Source organism: Salvelinus alpinus, chromosome 7, assembly GCF_045679555.1.
Source record: "Salvelinus alpinus chromosome 7, SLU_Salpinus.1, whole genome shotgun sequence".
In the NCBI taxonomy this organism is placed as follows: domain Eukaryota; kingdom Metazoa; phylum Chordata; class Actinopteri; order Salmoniformes; family Salmonidae; genus Salvelinus; species Salvelinus alpinus.
In genome coordinates this window covers 88,440,309-88,452,346 of record NC_092092.1, presented here as the reverse complement: position 1 = coordinate 88,452,346, position 12,038 = coordinate 88,440,309, and the positions used below count along the sequence as shown (strand labels likewise).

Here is a 12,038-nt window from a genome sequence, read left to right as displayed (position 1 = left end):
TTCTATTGATCATCCTTGAGATGTTTCTACAACTTGATTGGAGTCCACCTGTGGTAAATTCAATTGATTGTCTGGAAGAAACCTGGCAACATCCCGACGGTGAAGCATGGTGGTGGCAGCATCATGATGTGGGGATGTTTTTCAGAGGCAGGGACTGGGAGACTAGTCAGGATCAAGAGAAAGATGAATGGAGCAAAGTACAGGGAGATCTTTGATGAAAACCTGCTCCAGAGCGCTCAGGACCTCAGTGGGGCAAAGGTTCACCTTCCAACAGGACAACAACCCTAAACACACAGCCAAGACAACGCAGGAGTGGCTTTGGGACAAGTCTCTGAATGTTCTTGATTGGCCCAGCCAGATCCCGGACTTGAACCCGATCGAACATATCTGGAGAGACCTGAAAATAGCTGTGCAGTGACGCTCCTCATCCAACCTGACAGAGCTTGAGAGGTTGTGCAGAGAAGAATGTGAGAAATTCCTCAAATACAGGTGTGTCAAGCTTGTAGCGTCATAACCAAGAAGACTCGAGGCTGTAGTCGCTGCCAAAGGTGCTTCAACAAAGTACTGAGTAAAGGGGGGGAACAATTTAATCAATTTTAGAATAAGGCTGTAACGTAACAAAATTTTGAAAAAGTCAAGGGGTCTGAATACTTTCTTGATTCAACTTCCCTTAGTGGTGGCCACTGATCTAAAGCAAGGATCCCCCAACTCTGTTCTTCCCCCCCCACACTGGGTGAACGTCTTAGTTTTCCCCCTAGCACTACACAGCTTCAACAAATCTGCTGTGTTGCTAAGGCAACAATTCAAATGGGCACCCAGGGGGAACCCTGGTTCAAGGGAACATTTGGGATGGTCTGTATTTCTTAAGGATATTTTCTCCCCCCCCCCGCCATTGGCTCCACAGATCCACAATTCAGTGTCCCAGCTTCCACCAGACAGCTAAACAGCCTGTTGCAGCCAGCGCTACCCAGAGACCGAGGCATCATGACATCGTCAGACGTGCTGAAGTTTGGTCCCATGCTGCAGAACGTCCTCATGGCCGGCTCCATCACCAAGGCAGTGCAGACGCTGGGAGCCTTGCTGTCCCTACAGCAACTCAATCTCTTCTGCTCCTCTTCTTCCTCTCAAGATGACGACTTCCAGAAGGACCAGGTCTTTATATGCAGCATCTCCTCCTCCTCCTCCAGCAAAGTGGCAAAGCTCCCAATCCCCAGCTCCTCAACCAGCGTAGCCAGTCTGAATCTGACCGAAGACGATGGGATCTTTATCTCCAAGGAGAAGAGACCGCAGCAGCCGACTACAACGACGGTTACAACCACTCAAATCAAAGAGAACAGTCGAATCACACAAACACCTGGAGCAACAGATCTAGGTCTACCTGTCCCAGGTGAGCTCCTCTCAGGGTTCAGTAACCCAGCCAACCAGATGACAGCCCTGGCTCCTCCCCCTCTAGATCCAGGAAGTGACACCAGAGTACAGCACCAGAAGCAAACTTCCTCTCAGCTCATGCAATTCCTGCGAACCAACTGCAGGAACGAGCCAGCCATGGAGTTGACTGCTTTCTTCCAGTACACCACCCAGTACACCACCTCTGATTCCACCGCCCCGGCAACGACCTCTGACCCCACCACGGAAACCAAGCATGCCCAGGAAATTAAGAATGTTCTAGAAACTAAGAACGTCAGCGTCCTGAAGAAGGAGCTGTTCTCAGAGCTGCCGGATAACCAGCTGAACCAATATGTATGTATTATGTTGAGTGTAATGTAAAGTCTCTATTTTATATACAGCACTACTGTGTGTCGAAAACAATTTTCACCTCGGGACATTCAAGTGAATCATGTCCTCTCTTACCCTACCCCCTCTTATCCTATCCCCTCCTACCATCTCTCCTATCCTACCCTACCATCTATTACCATCTCCTCTCCTACCCTACCATCTCTTATCCTACCCTCCTATCCTATCCTACCCTCTTCTATCCTACCCTACCCTCTCCTATCCTACCATCTCCTATCCTCCCCTCCCAGGCCCCAGTGTTCACAGTAAAGCGTGTGGAGTCTGGAGGCTCTCTGATCTTCAGCTGTATCATTGCCACCAAGACAGAGCTCTGGGATATAGGAGACGTCTTTACCGAGGCGACAAGGAGCGGTCCTTCCTCTGACGTCATCACCACCTCAGAGAACAAGATGTCTGCCGCTAGTCTCCAGTGTCAGAGTGTAGAGATCTCTAACACGACCCTCCACCCCCCAGCTCCATCCATCCACAGCCTACAGATCAAAGAGGGACATGCGACGGGGAAGGTTCAGGACGATATCGACACCATCAGTCGGACTCCAGAACTCCAGAGATTCCAGAACTGTTGTTCCTTTGTTACCCCGGGCAACCAGTGTCTGAACATTCCAGAGTTCCAGATCCGTAAGTTTGAGGAGACGGCAGTGGTGGTGAGTCACGTGGTGCATCCTGGGAACTTCTACATCCAACAGGCCGACGCCACCCTCCAGCTGGAGGACCTCAACACTGAGTGAGTTATATTGGGTGTCCAAGATGGTACCCTATTCCCTATATAGTGCACTACTTTTCACCGGGGCCCAATGGTACCCTATTCCCTATATAGTGCACTACTTTTGGCCGGGGCCCAATGGTACCCTATTCCCTATATAGTGCACTACTTTTCACCGGGGCCCAATGGTGCCACATTGAGCTAACATTTGTACTCTGTAGTATCCTTTCCTCAGTGTGCTCTTATTCACTCCCTCTGAAGAAGCATTTGATTGGTGTAAGAAATATAGTAGACACACTCAGGGTGTGTCCTCAATGGAACCCTATTCCTGATGTAGTGCACTACTTTTTAAGCAGAGCGCCAGTCTAAAACAGGACTTTACCCAAGTCCTTTACATTTAGTCATTTCCTCAACCCTGTCTTTGGCCGGTTGTCTTGCAGTGGTTTAGCAGAGCTGAAGGGTATTCCAGACATCGGGACCTACGTCGTGGCTTGGTTCCCCCAACAGGAGAGCTGGTGTCGGGCACAGGTGGCCAAGATATGTGGCATGAGTGGAGGTAAGATATATGTTTTATGATGAGTGGAGGTAAGATATATATGTTTCATGATGAGTGGAGGTTAGATATATGGTTCATGACGAGTGGAGGTTAGATATATGGTTCATGACGAGTGGAGGTTAGATATATGGTTCATGACGAGTGGAGGTTAGATATATGGTTCATGATGAGTGGAGGTTAGATATATGGTTCATGACGAGTGGAGGTTAGATATATGGTTCATGACGAGTGGAGGTTAGATATATGGTTCATGACGAGTGGAGGTTAGATATATGGTTCATGACGAGTGGAGGTTAGATATATGGTTCATGACGAGTGGAGGTTAGATATATGGTTCATGACGAGTGGAGGTTAGATATATGGTTCATGACGAGTGGAGGTTAGATATATGGTTCATGACGAGTGGAGGTTAGATATATGGTTCATGACGAGTGGAGGTTAGATATATGGTTCATGACGAGTGGAGGTTAGATATATGGTTCATGACGAGTGGAGGTTAGATATATGGTTCATGACGAGTGGAGGTTAGATATATGGTTCATGACGAGTGGAGGTTAGATATATGTTTCATGATGAGTGGAGGTTAGATGTTTATGTTTCATGATGAGTGGAGGTTAGATATATGGTTCATGATGAGTGGAGGTTAGATATATGGTTCATGACGAGTGGAGGTTAGATATATATGTTTCATGATGAGTGGAGGTTAGATATATGGTTCATGACGAGTGGAGGTTAGATATATATGGTTCATGACGAGTGGAGGTTAGATATATGGTTCATGATGAGTGGAGGTTAGATGTTTATGGTTCATGATGAGTGGAGGTTAGATATATATGGTTCATGATGAGTGGAGGTTAGATATATATGGTTCATGATGAGTGGAGGTTAGATGTTTATGTTTCATGATGAGTGGAGGTTAGAGTGTTGGGCCAGTAACCAAAAGGTTGCTAGTTCGAATCCCCGAGCCGACAAGGTGAAAAATCTGTTGATGTGCCTTTGAACAAGGCGATTAACTCTAATGGCTTCTGGAAATCGCTCTGGAAAAGAGCGTCTGCTAATTGACGTAAATGTAAAATATGAGGTAAAATATGTCTTCTAAATGTTCATAATCCCTAGGACGCTGCAGAATGTTAATAATCCCTAGGACCCTGCAGAATGTTAACCCCTAGGACGCTGCAGAATGTTAATAATCCCTAGGACCCTGCAGAATGTTAACCCCTAGGACCCTGCAGAATGTTAACCCCTAGGACGCTGCAGAATGTTAACCCCTAGGACGCTGCAGAATGTTAACCCCTAGGACCCTGCAGAATGTTAACCCCTAGGACGCTGCAGAATGTTAACCCCTAGGACGCTGCAGAATGTTAACCCCTAGGACGCTGCAGAATGTTAATAATCCCTAGGACGCTGCAAAATGTTAATAATCCCTAGGACGCTGCAAAATGTTAATAATCCCTAGGACGCTGCAGAATGTTAATAACCCCCAGGACGCTGCAGAATGTTAATAACCCCCAGGACGCTGCAGAATGTTAACCCCTAGGACGCTGCAGAATGTTAATAACCCCCAGGACGCTGCAGAATGTTAATAACCCCTAGGACGCTGCAGAATGTTAATAATCCCTAGGACGCTGCAGAATGTTAATAACCCCTAGGACGCTGCAGAATGTTAATAATCCCCAGGACGCTGCAGAATGTTAATAATCCCTAGGACGCTGCAGAATGTTAATAATCCCTAGGACGCTGCAGAATGTTAACCCCTAGGACGCTGCAGAATGTTAATAATCCCCAGGACGCTGCAGAATGTTAATAACCCCCAGGACGCTGCAGAATGTTAATAACCCCTAGGACGCTGCAGAATGTTCATAATCCCTAGGACGCTGCAGAATGTTAATAATCCCTAGGACGCTGCAGAATGTTAATAACCCCTAGGACGCTGCAGAATGTTAATAATCCCTAGGACGCTGCAGAATGTTAATAACCCCTAGGACGCTGCAGAATGTTAATAATCCCTAGGACGCTGCGGAATGTTAATAACCCCTAGGACGCTGCAGAATGTTAATAACCCCTAGGACGCTACCAAATGGGATCATGATGCCAGACCCTCTCTACTAATCCAACAGGAATCTGTTTAGCTCTGAGATCTGACACTGGAGGTTGGGAAGATACACCACATGATCAAAAGTATGTTGACTAACTAGTCCAAAAACTCATTCCAAAATCATGGACATTAAATTGGAGTTGGTCCCCACCTTTGCTGCTATAACTGCCTCCACTATTCTGGGAAGGCCCCTTAGTTCCAGTGAAGGGAAATCTTAACGCTACAGCATACAATGACATTCTAGACGATTCTGTGCTTCCAACTTTGTGGCAACAGTTTGTGGAAGGCCCGTTCCTGTTTCAGCATGACAATGCCTCCGTGCACAAAGCGAGGTCCATACAGAAATGGTTTGTTGAGATCGGTGTGAAAGAACTTGACTGGCCTGCACAGAGCCCTGACCTCAACCTAATCGAACACCTTTGGGATGAATTGGAACGTCGACTGAGCCAGGCCTAATCGCCCCCAACATCAGTGCCCGACCTCACTATAATGCTCGTGACTGAAGGGTAGCAAGTCCCTGCAGCAATGTTCCAACATCTAGTGGAAAGCCTTCCCAGAAGAGTGGAGGCTGTTATAGCAGTAAAGGGGGGGACTAACTCCATATTAATGCCCATGATTTTGGAATGAGATGTTGGACGATCAGGTGTCCACATACTTTTGGTAATGTGGTGCATTTCTCCTCGCTCTGTCATACAACAGGGCTGGTTCTGCCAGCTCTGAGAACAATGAGGGCAACTTATATATATATTCTCCTCTGTCTGTCAGACATCAATGAGGTGGAGGTGGAGGTGAGGAGGCTGGACTACGGAGACACTTCCTGTCTGTCTCTATGTAACATCAAGGAATTCAGTGCTGAGATGACATCACTTCCTCTACAGGCCATACAGGTCTCCCTGGCTAATGTGAGTGGTTCATCGTGGTTGTTGTCATGTTCTACTTAACCACACCACAATTTATCCCTTTAACCGCACCGGTATATAACATCACTTGACTGGATAAATAAAGTTTAAATAAATTAGTTATTTATTTGAGAGGTTCATAAATTTAGGGCAGGTCATATATTTTTACTTGTCTCTTGTATTATATGACCTCTCAAATAAACCTAATAAAAGTTACTGGTCTCATCCCAGGTGCGCCCAGTGGACGTGTGTGGCTGGACCCAGCAGGCAGTACATTGGTTCAGAGACATGGTGGACAACAGGACGCTGTACGCACGGCTCTACCCTCAGGGAGAGAGACACAACACCATGGTGGAACTCTTCATGGAGAAGGGAAAACTGGGGTCCATGAGGTATGAGGTTATTGTAACTGGGGGACGTGAGGTTATTGTAACTGGGGGCCGTGAGGTATGAGGTTATTGTAACTGGGGGACGTGAGGTTATTGTAACTGGGGTCCATGAGGTATGAGGTTATTGTAACTGGGGGACGTGAGGTTATTGTAACTGGGGGCCGTGAGGTATGAGGTTATTATAACTGGGGTCCATGAGGTATGAGGTTATTGTAACTGGGGTCCATGAGGTATGAGGTTATTGTAACTGGGGGGCGTGAGGTATGAGGTTATTATAACTGGGGGGCCGTGAGGTATGAGGTTATTATAACTGGGGGGCCGTGAGGTATGAGGTTATTATAACTGGGGGGCCGGGCCGTGAGGTTATTATAACTGGGGGACGTGAGGTATGAGGTTATTGTAACTGGGGGCCGTGAGGTTATTATAACTGGGGGGCCGTGAGGTTATTATAACTGGGGGGCCGTGAGGTAAGAGGTTATTATAACTGGGGGGCCGTGAGGTTATTGTAACTGGGGGGCCGTGAGGTTATTGTAACTGGGGGCCGTGAGGTATGAGTTTATTGTAACTGGGGGCCGTGAGGTATGAGGTTATAACTGGGGGACGTGAGGTATGAGGTTATTGTAACTGGGGGGCCGTGAGGTATGAGGTTATTATAACTGGGGGCCGTGAGGTTATTATAACTGGGGGCCGTGAGGTATGAGGTTATTATAACTGGGGGCCGTGAGGTATGAGGTTATTATAACTGGGGGCCGTGAGGTTATTATAACTGGGGGACGTGAGGTATGAGGTTATTATAACTGGGGGGACATGAGGTATGAGGTTATTATAACTGGGGGGACATGAGGTTATTATAACTGGGGGACGTGAGGTTATTATAACTGGGGGCCGTGAGGTATGAGGTTATTATAACTGGGGGGCCGTGAGGTTATTGTAACTGGGGGGCCGTGAGGTTATTATAACTGGGGGACGTGAGGTTATTATAACTGGGGGCCGTGAGGTATGAGGTTATTGTAAATGGGGGGCCGTGAGGTTATTGTAACTGGGGGCCGTGAGGTTATTGTAACTGGGGGCCGTGAGGTTATTATAACTGGGGGACGTGAGGTATGAGGTTATTATAACTGGGGGGACATGAGGTTATTATAACTGGGGGGACATGAGGTATGAGGTTATTATAACTGGGGGACGTGAGGTTATTATAACGGGGGGCCGTGAGGTATGAGGTTATTGTAACTGGGGGGCCGTGAGGTTATTGTAACTGGGGGCCGTGAGGTTATTGCAACCGGGGGACGTGAGGTATGAGTTTATTATAAAAGTCAACCTGAGCACCAGAATGCACTATACTGTACAACTTGATTTGAGTCCTCATGTGGTAAATTCAATTGATTGGACAAGGCACACATCTGTCTATATAAAGTCCCACAGTTGACAGTGCATGTCAGAGCAAAAACCAGGCCATGAGGTCGAAGGAATTGTCCGTAGAACTCCGAGACAGGATTGTGTCGAGGCACAGATCTGGGGAAGGGTACCAAAACATTTCTGCAGCGTTGAAGGTCCCCAAGAACACAGTGACCTCCATCATTATTAAATGGAACCACCAAGACTCTTCCCAGAGCTGGCCGCCCGGCCAAACTGAGCAATCGGGGGAGAAGGGCCTTGGTCAGGGAGGTGACCAAGAACCCGATGGTCACTCTGATTGAGCTCCAGAGTTCCTCTGTGGAGATGGGAGAACCTTCCAGAAGGACAACCATCTCTGCAGCACTCCCCCAATCAGTCCTTTATGGTAGAGTGGCAAGACGGAAGCCACTCCTCAGTAAAACGGCACATGACAGCCCTCTTGGAGTTTCCCAAAAGGCACCTAAAGAGTCTCAGACTATGAGAAACAAGATTCTGTGGTCTGATGAAACCAAGATTGAACTCTTTGGCCTGAATGCCAAGAGTCACATCTGGAGGAAACCTGGCACCATCCCTACGGTGAAGCGTGGTGGCAGCATCATGCTGTGGGGATGTTTGTCAGCGGCAGGGACTGGGAGACTAGAGGGAAAGATGAACGGAGCAAAGTATTGAGAGATCCTTGATGAAAACCTGCTCCAGAGCACTCAGGACCTCAGACTGGGGCGAAGGTTCACCTTCCAACAGGACAACGACCCTAAACACACAGCCAAGACAACGCACAAGTGGCTTCGGGACAAGTCTCTGAATGTTCTTGATTGGCCCAGCAAGAGCCCGGACCTGAACCCGATCGAACATCTCTGGAGAGACCTGAAAATAGCTTTGCAGCGACGCTCCCCATCCAACCTGACAGAGCTTGAGAGGATCTGCATAGAAGAATGGGAGAAACTCCCCAAATACAGGTGTGCCAAGCTTGTAGCGTCATACCCAAGACGACTCAAGGCTGTAATCGCTGCCAAAGGTGCTTCAACAAAGTACTGAGTAAAGGGTCTGAATACTAATGTAAATGTAAAAAAAATATATATATACATTTGCAAGCGTTTCTAAAAACATGTTTTTGCATTGTCATTATGGGGTATTGTGATGTCATTATGGGGTATTGTGATGTCATTATGGGGTATTGTGATGTCATTATGGGGTATTGCATTGTCATTATGGGGTATTGTGATGTCATTATGGGGTATTGTGATGTCATTATGGGGTATTGTGTGTAGATTGATGGGGGGGGGGGAACTGTTTAATCAATTTGAGAATACGGCTGTAACTTTGTACATTTGGAAGAAGTGAAGGGGTCTGAATACTTTCCAAATGCCCTGTATGTGTTTATCTCACATGGCAAATAAACTGGAACCTTTAAGCACTGAATGATTCTGTCATGAAATATTTTGTCCCTTTCAGGAGAGGAGCCTCTCTGTCTCTGAGACTGGCTCAGAATGGACATGCTAAACATGACAAGCTGAGAAACCTGGGAATCAAGAGAAGTATGTGCCTTCTACATTGTTGTCTGGTGATCATTCTGAGTTTCTCCACTAGAGGGCAGCAGCTTATATACAATAGTCTTGAAGCTCAACTCTCATTGTGGTCCTTGCTCTGTCTCTCTGCCTGCCTCTCTCTGTCTCTCTGCCTGTCTCTCTCTGTCTCTCTGCCTGTCTCTCTCTCTCTGCCTGCCTGTCTCTGTCTTTCTGTCTCTCTCTCTGTCTTTCTCTTTGTCTGTGTTGTAGGTAGTGCGCAGGAGCGAACCAAGAAATGTCAGTCTGCCTGGAACAAGTACCTCATTTCCTGTTACACCCAGAATAAGAAGTAATCAGGCTGATAAAGATGTTGTAGTCCATTCCACCTCACCTCCCTCTCCCCTTCATGAGCCACCTGTCTCCATCACATTAACCAGCCTTGATACAGGTCGTCACTATCTGGCCAAATTGGAAGCCCCGACTTGTTCTAAAATGTTCTGCCATTGTAATCCTTTGGGCGGGTTTGGTAACATAATGCAGAAGTGACAGTGTAAACATTTATTTTTTTATTTTTTTAACTTTTGACTATTTTCTACATTGTAGAATAAAAGTGAAGACATCAAAACTATAAAATAACACATGGACTTATGTAATAACCAAAAAAGTTTTAAACAAATCAAAATATATTTGATATTCTTCAAATAGCCACCGTTTGCCTTGATGACAGCTTTGCACACTTGGCATTCTCTCAACCAGCTTCACCTGGAATGCTTTCCAACAGTCTTGAAGGAGTTCTCACAAATGTTGAATATTTCTTGGCTGCTTTTCCTTCACTCTGCGGTCCAACTCATCCCAAACCATCTCAATTGGGTTGAGTTTAGGTGATTGTGGAGGCCAGGACATCTGATGCAGTACTCCATCACTCTCCTTCTTGGTCAAATAGCCCTTACACAGCCTGGAGGTGTGTTGGGTCATTGTTCTGTTGAAAAACAAATGATAGTTCCTCTAAGCCCAAACCAGATGAGATGGCGTATCGCTGCAGAATGCTGTGGTAGCCATGCTGGTTAAGTGTGCCTTGAATTCTAAATAAATCACTGACTGTGTCACCAGCAAAGCACCCCCACACCATAACACCTCCTCCTCCATGCTTCACAGTGAGAACCACAAATGCAGAGATCATCTGTTCACCTACTCTGCGTCTCACAAAGACACAGTGGTTGGAACCAAAAATCTAAAATTTGGACTCATCAGACCAAAGGACAGATTTCCATCGGTCTAATGTCCATTGCTCGTGTTTCTTGGCCCAAGCAAGTCTCTTCTTATTATTGGTGTCCTTTAGTAGTGGTTTCTTTGTAGCAATTCAACCATGAAGGTCTGATTCACACAGTCTCCTCTGAACAGCTGATGTTGAGATGTGTCTGTTACTTGAACTCTAGCATTTCTGAGGCTGGTAACAATAATGAACTTATCCTTTGCAGCAGAGGTAACTCTGGGTCTTCCTTTCCTGTGGTGGTCCTCATGAGAGACAGTTTCATCATAGCGCTTGATGGTTTTTGCGACTGCACTTGAAGAAACTTGAAATTTTCCGTATTGACTGACCTTCATGTCTTAAAGTAATGTTGGACTGTTGTTTCTCTTTGCTTATTTGAGCTGTTCTTGCCATAATATGGACTTGGTCTTTTACCAAATAGGGCTATCTTCTGTATACCACCCCTACCTTGTCACGACACAACTGATTGGTTCAAACGCAAATGAACTTTTAACAAGGCACACCTGTTAATTGAAATGCCTTCCAGGTGACTACCTCATGAACTAGGGCTCTTGAGTGGCTCGGCGGTCTAAGACACAGCATCTCAATGCAAGATGCCTCACTACAGTCCTTGGTTCGAATCCAGGCTGTATCACATCCGGCCGTGATTGGGAGTCCCATAGGGCGGCCACGCAATTAGCCCAGCGTCGTCCGGGGTAGGCCGTCATTGTAAATAAGAATTTGTTCTTAACTGACTTGCCTAGTTAAATAAAGGTTACACAAGCTGATTGAGAGAAGGCCAAGAGTGCCCTGATGACAGCTTTGCACAAAGTGTGGATACTGAAGTATCTCCAAATATATATTTTGATTTGTTTGACTCTTTTTTTGGTTACTACATGATTCCATATGTGTTATTTCACAGTGTTGATGTCTTCAATATTATTCTAAAATGTAGAAAATAGTAAAAAATAAAGAAAAACCCTTGAATGAGTTGGTGTGTCCACACTTTTGACTGGTACTGTATATATATTCATGTTTTAATACATTTTCGTGATGGACAAACTAAAACCAGATGGAGATAATATAGATAATGGAGCTGTTCATAAAACCAGATGTAGATAATATAGATAATGGAGCTGTCCATAAACCCAGATGAAGATAATATAGATAATGGAGCTGTCCATAAAACCAGATGAAGATAATATAGATAATGGAGCTGTCCATAAAACCAGATGAAGATAATATAGATAATGGAGCTGTTCATAAAACCAGATGAAGATAATGTAGATAATGGAGCTGTCCATAAACCCAGATGAAGATAATATAGATAATGGAGCTGTTCATAAAACCAGATGAAGATAATGTAGATAATGGAGCTGTTCATAAAACCAGATGAAGATAATGGAGCTGTCCATAAAACCAGATGAAGATAATGGAGATAATGGAGCTGTTC

The 12,038-nt window shown here is 45.8% G+C and overlaps 1 protein-coding gene across 1 annotated transcript in view; it reads left to right on the top strand.

The window, feature by feature from the left end:
* Positions 1-12,038, top strand: part of LOC139581963 (uncharacterized) — a 39,274-nt gene that overhangs the window by 6,961 nt on the left and 20,275 nt on the right. Inside the window, exons 3-9 of the mRNA XM_071412151.1 lie at positions 905-1,740; positions 2,025-2,518; positions 2,938-3,053; positions 5,914-6,050; positions 6,279-6,439; positions 9,284-9,366; positions 9,607-9,685. Of these exons, the coding sequence (XP_071268252.1) occupies positions 905-1,740; positions 2,025-2,518; positions 2,938-3,053; positions 5,914-6,050; positions 6,279-6,439; positions 9,284-9,366; positions 9,607-9,685 (1,906 nt within the window). The remainder of the gene's footprint in view (positions 1-904; positions 1,741-2,024; positions 2,519-2,937; positions 3,054-5,913; positions 6,051-6,278; positions 6,440-9,283; positions 9,367-9,606; positions 9,686-12,038) is intronic.